Source organism: Takifugu rubripes, chromosome 12, assembly GCF_901000725.2.
Source record: "Takifugu rubripes chromosome 12, fTakRub1.2, whole genome shotgun sequence".
NCBI classification, from domain to species: Eukaryota; Metazoa; Chordata; class Actinopteri; order Tetraodontiformes; family Tetraodontidae; genus Takifugu; species Takifugu rubripes.
Genome location: NC_042296.1, coordinates 8,802,935 through 8,819,136, shown reverse-complemented (window position 1 = coordinate 8,819,136; position 16,202 = coordinate 8,802,935). Strand labels below are relative to the sequence as shown.

The 16,202-nt window shown below is 46.8% G+C and overlaps 2 protein-coding genes across 3 annotated transcripts; both read left to right on the top strand.

Annotated features, from left to right (window-relative positions):
* The first annotated feature begins 1,644 nt into the window (after nt 1-1,644).
* Nucleotides 1,645-5,259, top strand: LOC101074539 (transmembrane protein 106B). 2 transcript variants are annotated; one of them, XM_003977696.3, is made up of 8 exons: nt 1,645-1,770; nt 2,822-3,025; nt 3,103-3,166; nt 3,588-3,747; nt 3,820-3,960; nt 4,034-4,083; nt 4,167-4,220; nt 4,296-5,259. In XM_003977696.3, exons 1-8 carry the CDS (start codon nt 1,707-1,709, stop codon nt 4,423-4,425), a joined length of 867 nt encoding a protein of 288 aa, XP_003977745.2. In that variant the 5' UTR covers nt 1,645-1,706; the 3' UTR covers nt 4,426-5,259. The 2 variants fall into 2 exon arrangements, with proteins under 2 accessions (XP_003977745.2, XP_011617186.1); XM_011618884.2 differs by lacking the exon at nt 1,645-1,770 and adding an exon at nt 1,776-1,826.
* Nucleotides 5,260-5,513: 254 nt separating this feature from the next.
* Nucleotides 5,514-15,254, top strand: scin (scinderin). Its single transcript, XM_003977697.3, has 16 exons — nt 5,514-7,497; nt 8,558-8,712; nt 9,776-9,937; nt 10,006-10,155; nt 10,467-10,559; nt 10,895-11,027; nt 11,093-11,181; nt 12,293-12,508; nt 13,323-13,444; nt 13,629-13,719; nt 13,944-14,114; nt 14,189-14,369; nt 14,492-14,613; nt 14,694-14,771; nt 14,847-14,907; nt 15,012-15,254. The coding sequence occupies exons 1-16, from the start codon at nt 7,308-7,310 to the stop codon at nt 15,149-15,151; spliced, it is 2,154 nt and encodes a 717-aa protein (XP_003977746.2). The 5' UTR covers nt 5,514-7,307; the 3' UTR covers nt 15,152-15,254.
* Nucleotides 15,255-16,202: the final 948 nt, after the last annotated feature.

Below are 16,202 nucleotides of genomic sequence, written 5' to 3'. Positions count from 1 at the left end.
TGATCTGATTTCAGTTGGATTATTGATCCTCAGCTCTGCAGCAGTGTTTCCTGGGCTGCACCCTGGTTGAATGTGGGTCAGCCATGCTTTTCTTCTGCAGCTCAGCTGGTGAAGACCACTCCCATCACCTCAGATCCTGAGAGGAGACGAGCAGGCAGCAGGCGGCACGTGCAGGAGGATCTGTTGCCACGCACGCATGGATCACAGTGACATCCTTAAGAAAAGAGTTTCGAATGGAACATGTTTATAATAATTCAGCTGCTCTGTGGCTACGTGAGGGAAACCTCGCAGTTCAAAGGCCTGTAAACACTGAGGGAGTAAACGTGGTTTAAAAGTGGACTCCAGCCACAATCCCCCAGAGAACAGATGAGACTGGATCACTTCACGCTCCCGGTGACCGTTGCTGTGACCTCAGCCATCTTTACTCTGGGGTCTTTGAAAAGCTCTTTTTGTTTCTGTCGCTGGCTCGTATCTAATCAGCACAATTCTTCGTTCTTCAGTTGGTTCCTCTTCATGTGGGTCTGACCTACAATGACGGTCTTGATTGTTTGGACTCTTCAATCACAGCCAATTGGTTTGGTTGATAGAAATAATGAGGGCTGCAATTTAAGAATTTAGAACTCTCAGAAGCTGAAGATTCCCGCTGCTGCTCTGAGACTCAATCAGTGGTGATGAAAACAACAAGACATGTTGGCAATTTTACATTATTGTACTTAAAAAGATGCATAAAATATTCTTCAAAATTCTGATTGTTTATTCATTACACTGTATATTATATTACCTTCAAGATTTGGGGCCAACTGTAATGAATAAATGGTCATTTGCTTCATTTAGGAATTATTGCAACTCGTGTTAAAATATCTTGATTTATTTTTCCATTTTTATTTTTTATTCTAATTATAAAATTGTTAAAATTGTAAAATCGACTACGCCTGTAACCGTTGTTTTAAAGATTAAAACCTAATGGTAAACAACAAAACAACAACAAAAATAATAATAACAACAACAATAACAACAACAATAATAACAACAATGTACGCTAAATAAAGCATCACCTAGTTATTGGGTTTTCAGCTATGACGTCTCGGTCTCATTTTGACGTCAATAACGTAAAATTGTGTTTTATGTTTCTGTATTTCAACCATAACTGTTTAGTTACAACTGTAACTATAACATGAAACACTGGTTACGATGAACATGACAGGCCTCTGTCACCCCCCCTGGCTGATTCTTGTGTAGTTTTTCTGCCCCCCCCCCCCCCCCCCCTTCTGTATTCATTTACAGGTATCGACGCCTTTGGAGCTGCATGACGACCTCTGGCCCCGCTGACCCTCTCGACCGGCGGCTTGTATAAATAGTGTATTTTTATGTGTGTTTCTGTGCTCTGTGCCTCTCCTCTCCTCTCCTCTCCTCTCCTCTCCTCTCCTCTCCTCTCCTCTCCTCTCCTCTCCTCTCCCTCTCCTCTCCTCTCCTCTCCTCTCCTCCCCCCCATCAGCAGGAGGGTCCCCCTACATGAGCCTGGTCCTGCTCAAGGTTTCTTCCTGTTAAAGGGGAGTTTTTCCTTGCCACTGTTGCTTGTCTGTTGTTAGGCCCTGGGATTCTGGAAAGCGCCTTGAAACAATTTTGATTGTAAAAGATAAATATAAATAAAGGTTGATTTGTTGAAGGATTTTTTTCCGATAGTTGCGAAGGCATCAGAACCGCGCATGCGTGTTCGCCTGTTAGCATTAGCATTAGCAGCAGCAGCAGCGGCGGCGTCACAACAAACAGGTTACTAAAGCTTTCCGATGCTATTTCTTACAGCTTAACAGTTGCTGCATGACATTGTAAGATTTAATGTTTTAAAACATGTGTGTGTCAAAGCCGCTATACACTAAAATCTGAATCCTCGTTGAAGATTGTTGTACATGAAAAAAATGTTTTTACGGCTCCTTGTTGGCTTCAGACCATTCTGGACTGTTGTGGTTATTGGTTTGTTGTTATTATTATTATCCATCATTCTTTGGTTATTATTTTAGTCATGCTTCTTTATCTTATTCAATCCTCCAGGCCTGAGCTAACCTAGTTAGTCCTCCTCACCTTCAACGTCATCTTGCTAGTTGGAGTTAATTACAAACGTGTGTGAGAAGCATTTCTAAAAAACTATACACAGATATATATAAATAGAAAACCAATGTAAATACTGTTGTGTAAGAAGCGGAAGCTAGTAGACGAAGGACTACGTTAGATTAGCGTTTCTATTTCTGACTTGTTGAGGAAATGTTCCCTTTGTCCGTCCTGTGGTGTCTGGGTCTAAAGTACATCAGCTTCTTATCGTTGTGACTGATAACAAAGGTCATCTGAGGCTAAAGATGCAACCCAAGCAACGAGGGTTGCTCAGCAGGTCCTTCAGGCCACAGGCTGCAGTATTTGGGGCCACTTACAGGATCTATTGGTGAGTGAGGGGACCCCAAGTGGGACCTGATTACTGACCCAACCCGGATGTTGCTCCCTCAGCACCTACCTGTGACCCTAACCCAGTTTTCTGGTACCTGGACATACTGAAGTGAGCAGCACCAACAACCCGCGAGGGCCGTTTTTAAAGCCTGCAACTCACTTGAAGGTTTTATTGAGCGGTTATTGTTGTTATTGAGGGCCTGTGATGGCCGAGAGGTGGCGTCCACACTTATACAGTGAGAAACGGCTCATTCCGATACATGGAAACTGAGGTTTGCTACAACAGTAGCAATCGCTGATCAGTCGCTGATGCATTTGAGCCTCTGCAGATAGCGCACGCTTCCTTCATTTGTTCTGATTGCTCACTGATTGTTTCTGTTGGCAGATGTGATTATGGGGAAGTCTTTTTCCCAGCTCAACTCACACTGCAGCCAGCAGGAGGCGCGAGAGAGCCTGATATCTCCTCTGGAGGACAGCCACAGTGAGGACGGGAAGGGCGGAGATGTCTCCCAGTTTCCCTATGTGGAGTTCACGGGTCGGGACAGTGTGACATGTCCCACATGTCAGGGCACTGGGAGGATCCCCAGAGGTAAACCCGGAGGATTTCTGTGGTCGTGTCATGAAAGCAGAACAGATCTTATGTAATGTGATCAATCGCTGTTTCAGGACAAGAGAATCAACTCGTGGCGTTGATCCCCTACAGCGATCAAAGGCTGCAGCCCCGGAGGACGTAAGGCTTGAAAATCTGTGCCTTGATGGAAAACTGATGTTAGATGTCATTTATAACGGAATAAAAGTGGCAATGACAAAACCTCACAGACAGACGCGTTGGAACCAAACCTATACAGCTAAAAGCTCTGAAATTAATACTGAAAAGCAACATGGACAAAATCATGAGCTGAGGGGGACTTTGTAGTCTTCTTCCCGTTTAATTTTTGGCATTTACTAAATCAAAGTTCTCACTATTAACTTTGTCCCAAAGAAAAAAATCTTGTCCAACAAGATTTCTTCGGTAGTTGTTGATTTTACCGTTCTCAGTGTCGCCCCCTTCCGGCCAAACACTGCACACCTGTCAGTTAATTCCAGGCCCAAGTTTATTGGATAATTTCGAATAGCAGAAGACATGCTGTCCTGTCGCCCTTTGTCCACAGGAAGCTGTATGTGTCAGCATCTGTCTTGGTCTGCCTGCTGCTCTCTGGGCTCGCCGTCTTCTTCCTCTTCCCTCGCTCTATCGACGTGTCGTACGTTGGCGTGAAGTCTGTTTTTGTCAGCTACAACAAAGACAAACGCAGCGTCTACCTCAACATCACGGTGAGCGTCCGCACGTCTTTTTGGCCGCAGCGGAAGGCGGCGCGGGTGCTAAGAACGCTTGTTGTCCCGCAGAACTCCCTGAACATCACCAACAACAACTACTACGCGGTGGAGGTGGCCAACATCACGGCTCAGGTTCAGTTCGCCAAGACCGTGATCGGTAAATCTCGCCTCAGCAACACCACCGCCATCAGTCCTCTGGACATGAAACAGGTAGGTCCCCCTGCAGGATGTCCAGGTGGGTCTCCTTCTATGTGCTTATTTCATCTGCTGATCCTGATTTCAGATTGATTACATGGTTCCGACCCTCATGGCCGATGAGCTGAACTACATGTTGTCAGTATACACCTCTCTGGATTTGTAGCTTGTACTCCTTCAGGTGTGGCTGATGGAACTAATCAAAGGTTTTGATTTTCTAGCGATTACTGCACCCTTCAGACCATCAAGGTCCACAACATCGTCGTCATGATGCAGTGAGTGGACCCTGGAGCTTTCAGCTGAAATGTCGGGCTGTTTCTAGTGTCTGAGCTCTTCCACCTCCTCCGCAGAGTCACCGTCACCACGACGTACTTCGGTCATGCTGAGCAGGTGTCCCAGGAGGTGTACCAGTACGTGGATTGTGGCGGGAACACTACCTCCATCAGAGCGCTGAGTGTTGCTCCTCAGACCGCTGAGTAGAGCCCGGCTCCGCTCCAGCACAGTCCGGTTTCAGTGGACTCCTTTGAAAGCTTAGCAGAAAGGTAGCGTGACAAAGCTAAAGTATCCGTGGAAGCGCACACTTTCGTTCTTGAACCCTTTTAATACACTTAACTGAACTCACTCTAATGTAAAGAAAGTGTTAACTTTCCTCCACTAATTTTAAATGTTCTCAAACCTCGTTTTATTTTTTCCAGTCATGAAGCTTGTTTTCATTGTCATATTCCAACCAGTATCAGGTTGTCTTTGTAGACTTGTTCCTTATTTATTTTTCCACCTAGCAACCGTGATCGGCGGTCACAGTCTGTGCTGCTGAGAGGCTGAAAAGATTTGTGCACTTTACGAATAACAGCTTGAGGTAATTTAGTTCTCAGATTTGTCCTTTTTTCATTTAGGAAGCCTCAAGTTCACATTTATGCTTGTTTCTGCAACTTTTAGCCCCCAAAATTAAAGGCAAAAAGTTTTAAAAATATGGATGATAAAATCAATTCACAAACAAATAAGAGCTTAACATAAACAAACAATCTGAAGGTCGGAGCATTTTCTGTTTCTCTCCTGATGTTTTAGTGCTTGAAAATGAAGTTTTTTTCCTTAAACACGGATGAAGACACATCACACTACTGAAATCTGTCTATAATTTATGTTTCCAATCTCCATTTCATAACGTGTTATTTTGTTTCTAACGGGACATTTCACTCCTTTGTCAGATTTCTTGAACACTTATATAAATATCTCATTTAAGGTGGCGTGCAGAGCTTTCCTCTAACATTTAACTAATGTTATTTTGAACTTGTGGAATAAAGTTTTACATCGTGATACTGTGAAATCTCCTCTTCAATGCTGCCATCAAAGATGGAATCCAGTGGCATAGACTCGCTCCCCAGTGCTAACAAGTAACAGACGTGATCACTTATGTGTCCTGTCCTTGGTGCTGGAACTTGTGGGAGGAGGTCAGACCCTGCTGAATGTAGAAGCAGAAGGTTCCTGAGTGCTGGTCGGAAGGATGACCATCTACCTGCATGAGAATGGCTAAACGGGCACTAACTGTCCCAGCCCAACATGTCACCACCAGGTGGCAACCGTTAGGAATGAGAGTTGCTACAGGGTGTGCGGCCTCTCCCTTCTTGTTCATGGCAGCCTTTGAGGTAATCATGGATGGGAAGATCTGTGGAAGAGTGGATCCCCGAGACACTACAGATGACCTGGTCTCGAGGAAGCTGTTGAGAAGGGCTGTTACCCCCAACCAGGGGGACATGAGAGTCAAACTTGACAGGCAGCACTGCTTCCTAGTGGAGAACACGGCAACATCTCCCCACCCTGACATGGAGAGGTGGACCACCAAGACAAGATCTGCCCTCATTGAGCTCACTTATCCAGCAGAGATTGAAGCTGCCTGCACATGCAAGAGGACCAAGGACTCACCCTGGTTGCTGAGTGCTGGGAGGCTGTCTGGAAGACTTCTATCTATCAGAGGAGGCCAGATGCTGAGGGTACATGGGGCTGCCGACCAGACATCTAATGAAGGAAGCAGGAGTAATCTGAGGTAACAGAAATAACACTACCAAAAAGACACCATAGGAGGACAGAAAGGGGACGTTGGCTTGTTGAAGGGGAGACACCTGTGCCACCAAGTGATGTTCCAGGATGAAAGGAGTGAAGAAATGGTGGTTCCTGGCTGATGACCCAGATGATTCCATCTTCCTATACTTATGCTGTTCGCTTGTTTGTCATTGACAACCAGTAGAACCAGCAGAACAAGGTAAAGCAGCAGCAAACCCAAGTGACATTTTTAGTGTTCCTTCACTTCAACATTCCTCGTGTCAGTGATTTAAACACCTGTAGGTCTGCAGGTAACAGCAGCAGCAGTACAATCAAAATCACATTGTGGTTTCAGAGGGCTCTACAAGCTGGACAAATGTGACCCCCCTGACCTTCGACCCTTGAACAGGCCAGGAGAAACTTAAGTCCTGAGAGGGAAGTCCAGCTGAAGCTGAAGGCTCTGCTCACTTTACTGCTTTTGGAAACCCTGAGAATCACGAGCAAAGCTGTGTTGTTCAACTCTGGTTGGCTGCTCAGGAGTTAAAAGTTCATTGAAATAAAAGGATGAAGGCCATTAACAGCCTCATATGCAAGGAGGAGGATTTTAAAATCTCTATAATCACTTGTTCAGGCAGACTGAAGTCCCTGCATCAATTTGGGACAAGAAGTTCCAAACTTCAGAGGTGATAAAAGGCAGCCTTTGAAAGTTGCAGAATGAGGATGTCCAACGACAGATCCTGTTAGAACAAGACACCCAGGTTCCTTCCAGTGGTACTGGGGGCCAAATCAATGCCCTAGCACGGTTACATCAGTAGAGAACATGTTCCTCGGGTGTTTTGCAGCTAGCATGTGATATGTTCAGTTTTAGTTCGAGGTTCGAGGAGGTTTTGGCTCATCCAGACCCTGATGTCTTTGAGGGCGGTCTGGAGCTCTGGATCCATTGATAATGGCACAGAAAAATGTGTTTAGATGAAAAAATGACTAAGTTCTTGACCATTTCAAGCAGGTAAATACCAATAACATGAGAATTTGTTCAAAGCCAAACAAAAATAAAACGTCACACATCAAATAAATAATCCTGTCCAGATTTGTTTCACCGCTGTAAAGATGAAGCCTTTGCTTGTTTTTGTGTGTACATTCAGAAGATTGTGCCATCATTGACCTCCAGAGAGAGCAGCTCTGGGGGGGGGGTGTGTTCAGGCACACCCACAGTGTGTGTTTGAGTCGGAAGAGGAGAGACGAGACCGCACACTCCCAGGAGTAGTTTCTTTCTTCCCCCAGCCATCCCAGCGTTCATCGCTCCTCTTAATACTGCAGCAGCCAACATGGTTCTCCACAAAGAGTTCCTAGCTGCCGGGAGGACGGCAGGCCTGCAGGTCTGGAGGGTGGAGAACCTGGAGCTGGTCCCGGTTCCACAAAGCCTCCATGGGAGTTTTTACAGCGGAGACGCCTACGTGATTCTGAACACGATAAGACAGAGAGAGAGCTTCTTCTACCACCTCCACTACTGGCTGGGTAAGACCACAACTGTGTAGAGGGTCACGTCTGCAGCAACCCTGTCACCGTACGAGTTGTGACCGCCTCAAAGTTTAAAGGAGCAGTATGACAGCAAAGTGATCAGAAAGTGGCCCTGATGTGTCCACAGATGTGCAAAACTGATGTTAATTTCACTGACAGCAGTAGTCCAGCCAGAATAGGGTCGTTTCAAAAGCAAAGAGTCGGCCTGGAAATAATGTTTATATTGAGTGTTTTGTTCTGTTGTTCCGGCTGTCCACCAATCTCCCAATCGTTAAGTCAGGAGCGCTCAGGTTGCATTACTACTGATTCGGATGCTACTGAGCCTAAAAGGCCTCGTTATGATTCCCAACAAAGCCAGAAACAAAACGAGGATCTGTACAGGAGACGCTTTTGAAAGATGGAGATGGCTGAAATAGCAGATGAAAACCAACTTTTCTCACGGACAGGCAAGATCCAGCTAACCTCACTCTAAATTCTGCTCTACTTAATGTAGCCGCGGGCCATCACACATGCATAAACATATTCAGCAGACAACAAATTGCCATGTATGACTCTGCTTGCCCCGGTAGCTCCTTGTAGTACATGTTCTAGCTCTAACTGGCAGCCATACTGTAGAGGAGGGGATACTGCTCCTTTAAACTAATGAGCAGCCACTAACGTCCTGCTGATGTTTCAGATGCTCATATTCTCAGGAACAACAGGAATCTGGCCCACAGTGATGTACGTTTAACCCTGCCGCAGGGTTGGAACAACACAACTCGACAAACATGAATAACAGCATGTTTGAAGACATTTAACAAGCTGTGAGGGTGAAGCTCACCAAAAGACACGTTTATTATTCTGAAGGATATTTGTGTGAGGGGAAATCTTCACACAACATTTCCTCTCGCAGCATAAGAAGTCGATAATCCCTCAGCATTAATCATTAAGCAGGCAAACATTTTAGTGCTTTAAACAGGAAACAATGAATTATTCACGCAAACCACAGAAGAAGAGCAAACGTGGCAGGTAGGAAATGTAAAGAAGTCATTAAAGAGTTTGCATTTGATGTTTAAAGGGAGAGAGTGCAGCCAGGATGAGAGCGCCTCCGCCGCCATCTACACTGTGCAGCTGGACGACCACTTTGGAGGAAAGCCCATCCAATACAGAGAGCTGCAGGGGGCGGAGTCAACCACCTTCACCAGCTACTTCAAGGAAGGGATCACATACAAAGTAGGGATCACGTGATCTGCACTAAAGAACGCGTATTTATATCTACAAAATCCACATCACACGCGTGGACAAACAAACCTCTTTTCCCGTCTCATCTTGTCCTCCTCCACTTTACCCGGGGTCATGGGGGGCAGCAGCCTAAGCAGAGCTGCCCAGACCTCCCTCTCCCCAGACACTTATTATTCTCCTGATGCTCAGGAGCAGCGGCTCTACTCCGAGCTCCTCCAGAGTGATTTAGCTGCTCATCCTCTCTCTAAGGGAGGAAACTCACTTCGGCCTCTTGTATCCGCGATCTTGTCTCATGCTCCATCTTTGCCTCGCTCATAAACAAGACCCTGAGATACCTGAACCTCCACCTGAGGCAGGACTTCCCCACCAACCCAGAGAGGGCAAACCACCCTTTTCCAATCAAGAACCATGGCCTTGGATGTAGAAGTGATTATTCTCATCCCTCTGGCCCCTGGTTACGCCTTGAAACGATGTCCATAAAGATTGATGATGAAAGATTGCTTACTTATGGGCCAACATGGCCCGATAGAACTCTTTCTTCAGCTTGACGGAGTCCCTTACTTGTGTGTGTGTGTGTGTGTGTGAGATCTTGCCCATGCTACAGAGTGAGGTCCAGAATAGACATTTCCTAGCAAGGTGAGGACACGCTTGGGAAATGAGGACATTATTTTGGTCTTCACCACTTTAAAGGTGTGTTTGAGACTTCACACCTGGTTGGAAGGTTCATGGGTTTGGGGTCAGGGGTCAGGGTTGAATCTAGATTTGATTGTTAGGGTATAGCTCTGGGGAGTGTGTTATTGCTGTGAAAGTTCTCAAAAAGATAGAAGTGTGTACTTGTACTTCAATGTGTGTAGTTAGGGTTAGGGTTAGGGTTAGTGTCTGTACCTAAATGTGTATACATGTATCTGAATTTGTGAACTGAAAGTGGGGATGTCTTGTTTCTGACGGTCCTGAAGTCAATGATTGTCTTCCATAAATGTCCTTCTACATTCTCACTGGACAGAAGTGAAGGTCGGTCATGCTGGAGAAGGTTGACGGTCCTCTGTTTTCCCAGACAGGGGGCGTGGCCTCAGGTTTCCACCATGTCGTCACCAACGAGCTTGCAGCACAGCGACTCCTTCACATCAAGGGCCGGCGGGTGGTCAGAGCCACCCAGGTCCCTCTGAGCTGGTCCAGTTTCAACACTGGGGACTGCTTCATCGTGGACCTTGGAGACGTGAGACCAAGGCTTGTCTGTGACTGTCGGCATGCTAGAACCATTTTCAGCTCGTCTCTGATTTGTAGAAAATCTACCAGTGGTGTGGATCCAAGTGCAACAAATTTGAGCGGCTGAAGGCGGCTCAGGTTGCCAGAGGAATCCGGGACAACGAGAGGAACGCTCGTGCTGAGCTGCTGGTGGTTGAGGACGGAGGGGAACCGTCCCAGCTCACTGAGGTAGGCTCACGCCACTAGAAATGACTTTTTCCTGTTTTCAGCATGAGAGTGCTCATCATCTCCACTTGGATGGAGCAAGCTGAGAGGACACGTTTGACACCAAACTTCTGACACTGATCCAATAACTCAGAACACATTACTGAAGAGAACAGCTCTGGCCGGGTTGAAATCGGTTTACAGAAGTTTAGTGGGGGAATATCCAGTGTTTTCACTTCCATCGTGTTGACAAAGAAAGTGAAATATCCCAGACAGTTTTGCTGAAGCTCTTGCTGGTTTTACTGGATTTGCATGATGACCTCTAACCCTCACAGGTCCTGGGAGTCAAGCCTGAACTGCCCCAGAGTGATGAAGCCGACGACACAGAGGCAGATCTGCACAACAGGAAAATGGCTAAACTGTATATGGTGCAGTACTGACACTTCTACTCAACTTATACCCAAACATGGCTGGTGGAATAGAAATGTTTGGAAGATTAAAGACTTCATTTAGTTATTGAATTACACCAACCCCTTTCTCACCTCTCTCCAGATAATGTAAATAGATTATTAATGAGTAAACCCACCGTTGATGAACAGATTAGATTTGTTGATGCTGCAGTGAAGAAAAATGACTGATGCTAATTGGACGCTTTCAAAAGGAAAAGCACTGATAAACAGTAATTTGGTGCACAAAACCTGATCTTTTCATGGGTTTTTCTTTCCGCCTCAGCTGATTTGAGCATTTTTAATGATTTATCCAGGTGTCTGATGCGTCAGGATCCATGAAGGTGACCCTGGTGAGGGAGGAGAACCCGTTCCACCAGACTGACCTGCTCTCAGATGAGTGTTTCATCCTGGATCACGGCAAAAACAAGATGCTTTTTGTCTGGAAAGGTAATGCCTGAGCTCACCCCTGTTTTGACTGCTGGACAACTTTGACCACCTGATCTGTCCCACAGGCCATAATGCCAACTTTGATGAGAGGAAGAAGGCCATGAGAACCGCCGAGGACTTCGTCAAAGACATGAATTACTCACAAAACACACAGGTTAGCTTTCACAACAGAAACCTTCTCCAGGAGAAATAGGTCGGTCAGTCTGTCTGTCTGTCTGTCCGTCTGACTGACTGACTGACTGACTGACTGACTGACTGACTGACTGACTGACTGACTGACTGACTGACTGACTGACTGACATGGGAGGTGCAACTTCTGCTAATGGTTAAGAATAAGACAAAGCAGCCAATTAGCAGATTATAGAAAAGGTTCCTGGAACCCACCAGGCCTGGAAATGGCACCAGTCCAAAGAACAGCGCCGAGTCAGTCACCAGCCTCACAGCCTTAAAGGTTTGACATCATACCCAACCACAGAAATATCAATGTGCATGTTTTTGGGCTTCTGAGGAGTGTGTTGAGATCTTTACACACACCCGTCAAAGGTATCAATAGCTGGGACATCCATAGTGACATTCTTAGTGATGTCACTTCATAGTGATTCTTATTTTTGTTTATCTCTGTTTAGTCGTTGTCGCGACTGTTCTTTCTAGACTCTGACCTTCCCTGAAGACATTACACCCAATCGTCAGTTCTGTCTTCCTGTCTGACCCCATGTGACCCACATGCACAGAAAATGCACTTGGCCTCTGAACACAGTGTTTCCAGACGTAGGCGTAGCAGGAACACAAAGGCAAACGTGGAGCTGACGTGTGTTTTTAGTTTTATTTCTAAGTTCATCTCTGTGTTTCACCTGTACTGTTGTTTCCAAGGTCTACGACCTTGTTCGGCCCCCTGCTGGCCGCTGCTGTCAGGTGACTCCAGAGTCTTCTGCGTGCTCAGAATTGTGACAAATTCCAACAGTGCAGTGTGCAATTACACACACACACACACAGGCTTTAGTTCTGTGTTCAACACCCATTCTCACCTGGCAGCCTGTGACCCAGACAGGTCACATGACAAGGACTCTGCCTCTGACGATCCCAACCACTTCATCATTGTCTTTGTGCCTCAGCAGGAGTTCGAGTAAAAACTCTCAGACAGTCCTGGTCAGGTCCCAAGGTTCCTCCAAGCAGTGCTGCAGGCCAGGCTGATGTCTACAGGCTGACATGTTGGCATTTACTCCTCAAAATGTTCTGGTAGTGAAGGTGCTGCTGTGCTCCTCCAGATCCAGATACTGCCAGAAGGAGGAGAGACTCCAATGTTCAAGCAGTTCTTTCTGAACTGGAGGGACAAAGACCAGAGCGAAGGGTTCGGGAAGGTGTTTGTCACAGAGAAGATTGCCAAGATCCAGAAGGTTAAGTTTGATGCCTCCAGGCTCCATGAGTCGCAGCATATGGCAGCTCAGTACAACATGGTGGACGACGGGAGTGGAGAAACACAGGTGAGGTCAAGTATCAGCGGTTCAACATCGCAAAAGTTGAAACAAGAAACATAAAAAAATAATCTGGCCCCTCCCCTTCGTCAGCCTGAAGCCCCACCCCTTCCCTCTGATTGGTCAGCTGTAGTTTAAGGAGCTGGAAGGATCTCAGCAGATTTTGCTTGTTTCTCATAGCTTTTTTGGACAGTAGGGGGCCACACTGAGCAGAGTCTTCACTGTCCTGTCAGGAGTCAAGTTTCTGACAGTTTCTGAGGAAAGATCTGATGTAACGGAGCAAGAATCGCTGATGCAACCTTTAAAGTGAAAGCAGATGTGAAGACTAAACTTGATGTGTTGATTCTTGCTCAATGAACAGCAGTGGGTCAAAGCCTGTGGACAACACTGCGGTTGGTTCCCTGCTGCTGGTGTTTCCTCACTCATCCTGATAGATAACCCTGACCCTCACCTTTCACGCTCTCACGCTCTCACGTTACATTCTTACGTTATTGCTAGATGTTAAAATCCAAAAGACAGGAATATTCTCACATCTGTCTGCAGATTTACAAATTTAATGAAGAGCTAACACAAAAATATTACAATGAAGCCAGTATTCAGACTTTCTACTGAAGCAACAATCCCAGTCTCCAGCATTTTTGGTACGATGCTACATCTGGACCTTCTCTGAGGTCCTCTTAGGTTCTGGTAGGGGACCATGAGTGGTGAGACATATTTAGGTCTCTGCACACATGTTTGTTCTGATTGAGGCCAACACGTAAACGGTATGAGAGGTCTTCTGAGTAAAAGTCACGCCTCAAACATTGAAGCATTGTGGTTTCAGATCTGGAGGGTGGAGAGCAGCGGCAGGGTCCCCGTTGAGCCGAAGAACTTTGGTCACTTCTATGGTGGAGATTGTTACATCATCCTGTACACCTACAGTAAAGGACAGATCATCTACACCTGGTACTGATCAGCCCTGATCAGCTGATCCTTTTCAGACCCACCATCCTGATCTATAAATCACACCTTTGTGCTTTCATCCACTTTTGGGGGCTTGGGGGGGTGGCCTAAGTCTCCCGTGTTCATCCCTGACCTTTTCTGTCCTCCCCTTCTACTGAAAGGTCCATGTTGTTCCTCTGACTTGCAGGCAGGGATCCAGCTGCTCCACCGATGAGTTAACAGCTTCGGCCTTCCTCACTGTGGATCTGGATCGATCGTTGGGAGGAAGTGCGGTGCAGGTACGCACAGGTTAGCAGCTGGAGTCATAGCCTCCTTCTGAACAGCCCGACAATAGAACATGCTAACAGCGTAGAGAGATAACAGCTCATAATTAATTAGTCTGCCACGGACAGATAGCCTCCACCCTCTGGAGAGCATCCTGCTCTTCAGAATCAAAATCAACACAAGTAATAACACAAGTGTGTGTGTGCGTGTGTGTGTGTGTGTGTGTGTGTGTCTTCAGGTGAGAGTGTGTCAAGGTAAAGAACCTCCACATCTACTGAGTCTCTTCAAGTCTAATCCCCTCATCGTATATAAGAGTGGTACGTCCCGTCTGGGGATTCATTCTCCGCCATCCCAAATACGACTGTTTCAGGTCCGGAGGAACCTGGGATCCATCACTAGGATCTATGAGGTCAGTTGATGCCGTCTGTCAGTGCCGCAACAGCTTTGTCGGCATGTTCGGTCAGAACAGCTGTGTCTTTTCAGGTTGCTGCTGCTGCAGCTAGTCTCAACTCCAATGATGCCTTCTTACTGAAGATGAGGGATGGGCGGGGCTACCTGTGGGTGGGCAAAGGTGCCAGTGAAGAAGAAAGAAAAGGAGCAGAGTACATGAGCGAAGAGCTAAAGTGCAGCAGCAGCAGCGTCATTGCGGAGGGACGAGAACCAGGTTTGATCTAACGGGGTTTTCTGCTGTAAAGTGATAAAAATGCCAATGTTCTCACCACATCCTCACATATAGCTCGTGTCTCTGTGCTGACTGGTTCTTTGTCCCGCTTGTTTCGGGTGCAGCCGAATTCTGGGCAGAGTTAGGAGGAAAGTCAGAGTACCAGAGCTCCCAGGGACTGGAGACACAGACCATGACGCACCCTGTGCGTCTCTTTGGATGTTCCAATAAAACCGGCAGGTTCATGGTGAGTGCCCGTTTATCATCATCAAATTATCTACATATCTGGCACAGCAGCTAATGAGATGCTCTTCCCCACGCGTGCAGATTGAGGAGGTTCCAGGTGAGTTCACTCAGGATGACCTGGCTGAAGATGACGTGATGCTGCTGGACGTGTGGGATCAGGTGCGGAACCGCGGCAGCAGCTTCCTGTCCACACACTCCCAACGGCTGCTCTCACACACAAACCTTCTGTTTCAGGTGTTTGTTTGGATCGGAAAAGATGCCAATGACGTGGAAAAGGCGGAGTCTGTGAGATGTGGTGAGCTATTATAACTGTGGTCGGTTCCTGACACGTCCCCACGGGGGCAGTAGCGGCCTCCGCGGGTATGTGTGCTGTTGTAAATGCTGTTTCCTTCTCTGCAGCTAACGAGTACATCCACACAGACCCCAGCGGCCGAGACCAACACACACCCGTGGTGCTGGTCAAACAAGGTTATGAACCCCCCACCTTCACTGGATGGTTCCTGGCCTGGGACCCCTTTCATTGGACAGCAAAAAGATAAAAACAACCACTACTCTGATTGATCTACTCAATATCACAGAAGAATGATTGTTGTCTGTCATCAAGCATTAAACACAATCATGTCAGTTATATCATCCTTCAAATCTGTAACTAACTGGATAAACATCTGCGCACTGGGGACACCTCCAGTTGAGCTTCTGAAGGTAGAAGGAACACCTCAGCCTCGAGCTCCTTTACAGGATGTTTTCTGGGTGAAAACTCAAAAGATTCTTTCCGTTTAGTCTTTCTGTTCACACGAGAACGGCTAAAAATGAATCAAAACGATATGAAAATGGCCTCCAGAGGGGAGCATTTCAAAAATGCTACAGCCTCCATCGTCGTGGAAACACAGAACTGAGCTCCTGGTTCTGTGTGTGTGTGTGTGTGTGTGTGTGTGTGCAGCTTGGACTTATCGTGGTGTCTTCTGATTGTGCTCTGCTCAGCGTAGCCTCAAAGACTCGCAGAGGTCAAACGTGATGAGGTCAGAATGAGGAGGGCCTATTGATGATGTCATGGCAGACTCCAGCAGTGAGTTGATCTGGGATCTGTTGCTGTTCCCTGAGGCTTTGTGGGCTTTTACACTCCAGACAGATCTGCCAACTGACTGTTCGACGTGATGGAACCACCTGGGGGAGGAGCTTGTTAGGGTTGTTGCATTTCAACGGGAGAAGCAGGAAGTGGGTCGATGGTGCTGTGTGGGTTTCAGGAGCTGTGTGGAATGTTCCGAGCTGCCTGAAGGATGAAGTTCTGGTGCAGCGGTTGGAAAAAAGCAACACAAGATCAGCGGTGCTAAAAGTCCTGACCACTGGGAAACAAAACCCTGGAAAATGTAACTGGGAGCGACACAGTGGGATAAATTATGGATGGGCAGGAGGGGGAGGAGCCTATTGAGCTAGCTGGGAATATGTCAACGTTGTGACGGTCCAACATTTCCCGCTGTTGATCCCAGACATCCCACCGCCTCTTTGTGCTTCTAAAGCTACAACCAGGCTTCATGTCAGACACTTCCTGTATTGTTCAGGGGCAGAGTAAATGGTGGTCTGACTGTCGCC

Bases quoted from the DNA above. Each gene is read 5' to 3' on its own strand.
- LOC101074539 (XM_003977696.3), top strand. From the start codon at position 1,707: ATGCGTGTTCGCCTGTTAGCATTAGCATTAGCAGCAGCAGCAGCGGCG. The intron at 1,771-2,821 runs GTTACTAAAGCT...TTCTGTTGGCAG, and splicing joins GGCGGCGTCACAACAAACAG to ATGTGATTATGGGGAAGTCT. The intron at 4,084-4,166 runs GTCAGTATACAC...TTGATTTTCTAG, and splicing joins GATGAGCTGAACTACATGTT to CGATTACTGCACCCTTCAGA.
- scin (XM_003977697.3), top strand. From the start codon at position 7,308: ATGGTTCTCCACAAAGAGTTCCTAGCTGCCGGGAGGACGGCAGGCCTG. The intron at 10,156-10,466 runs GTAGGCTCACGC...TAACCCTCACAG, and splicing joins AACCGTCCCAGCTCACTGAG to GTCCTGGGAGTCAAGCCTGA. The intron at 14,115-14,188 runs GTCAGTTGATGC...GTGTCTTTTCAG, and splicing joins CCATCACTAGGATCTATGAG to GTTGCTGCTGCTGCAGCTAG.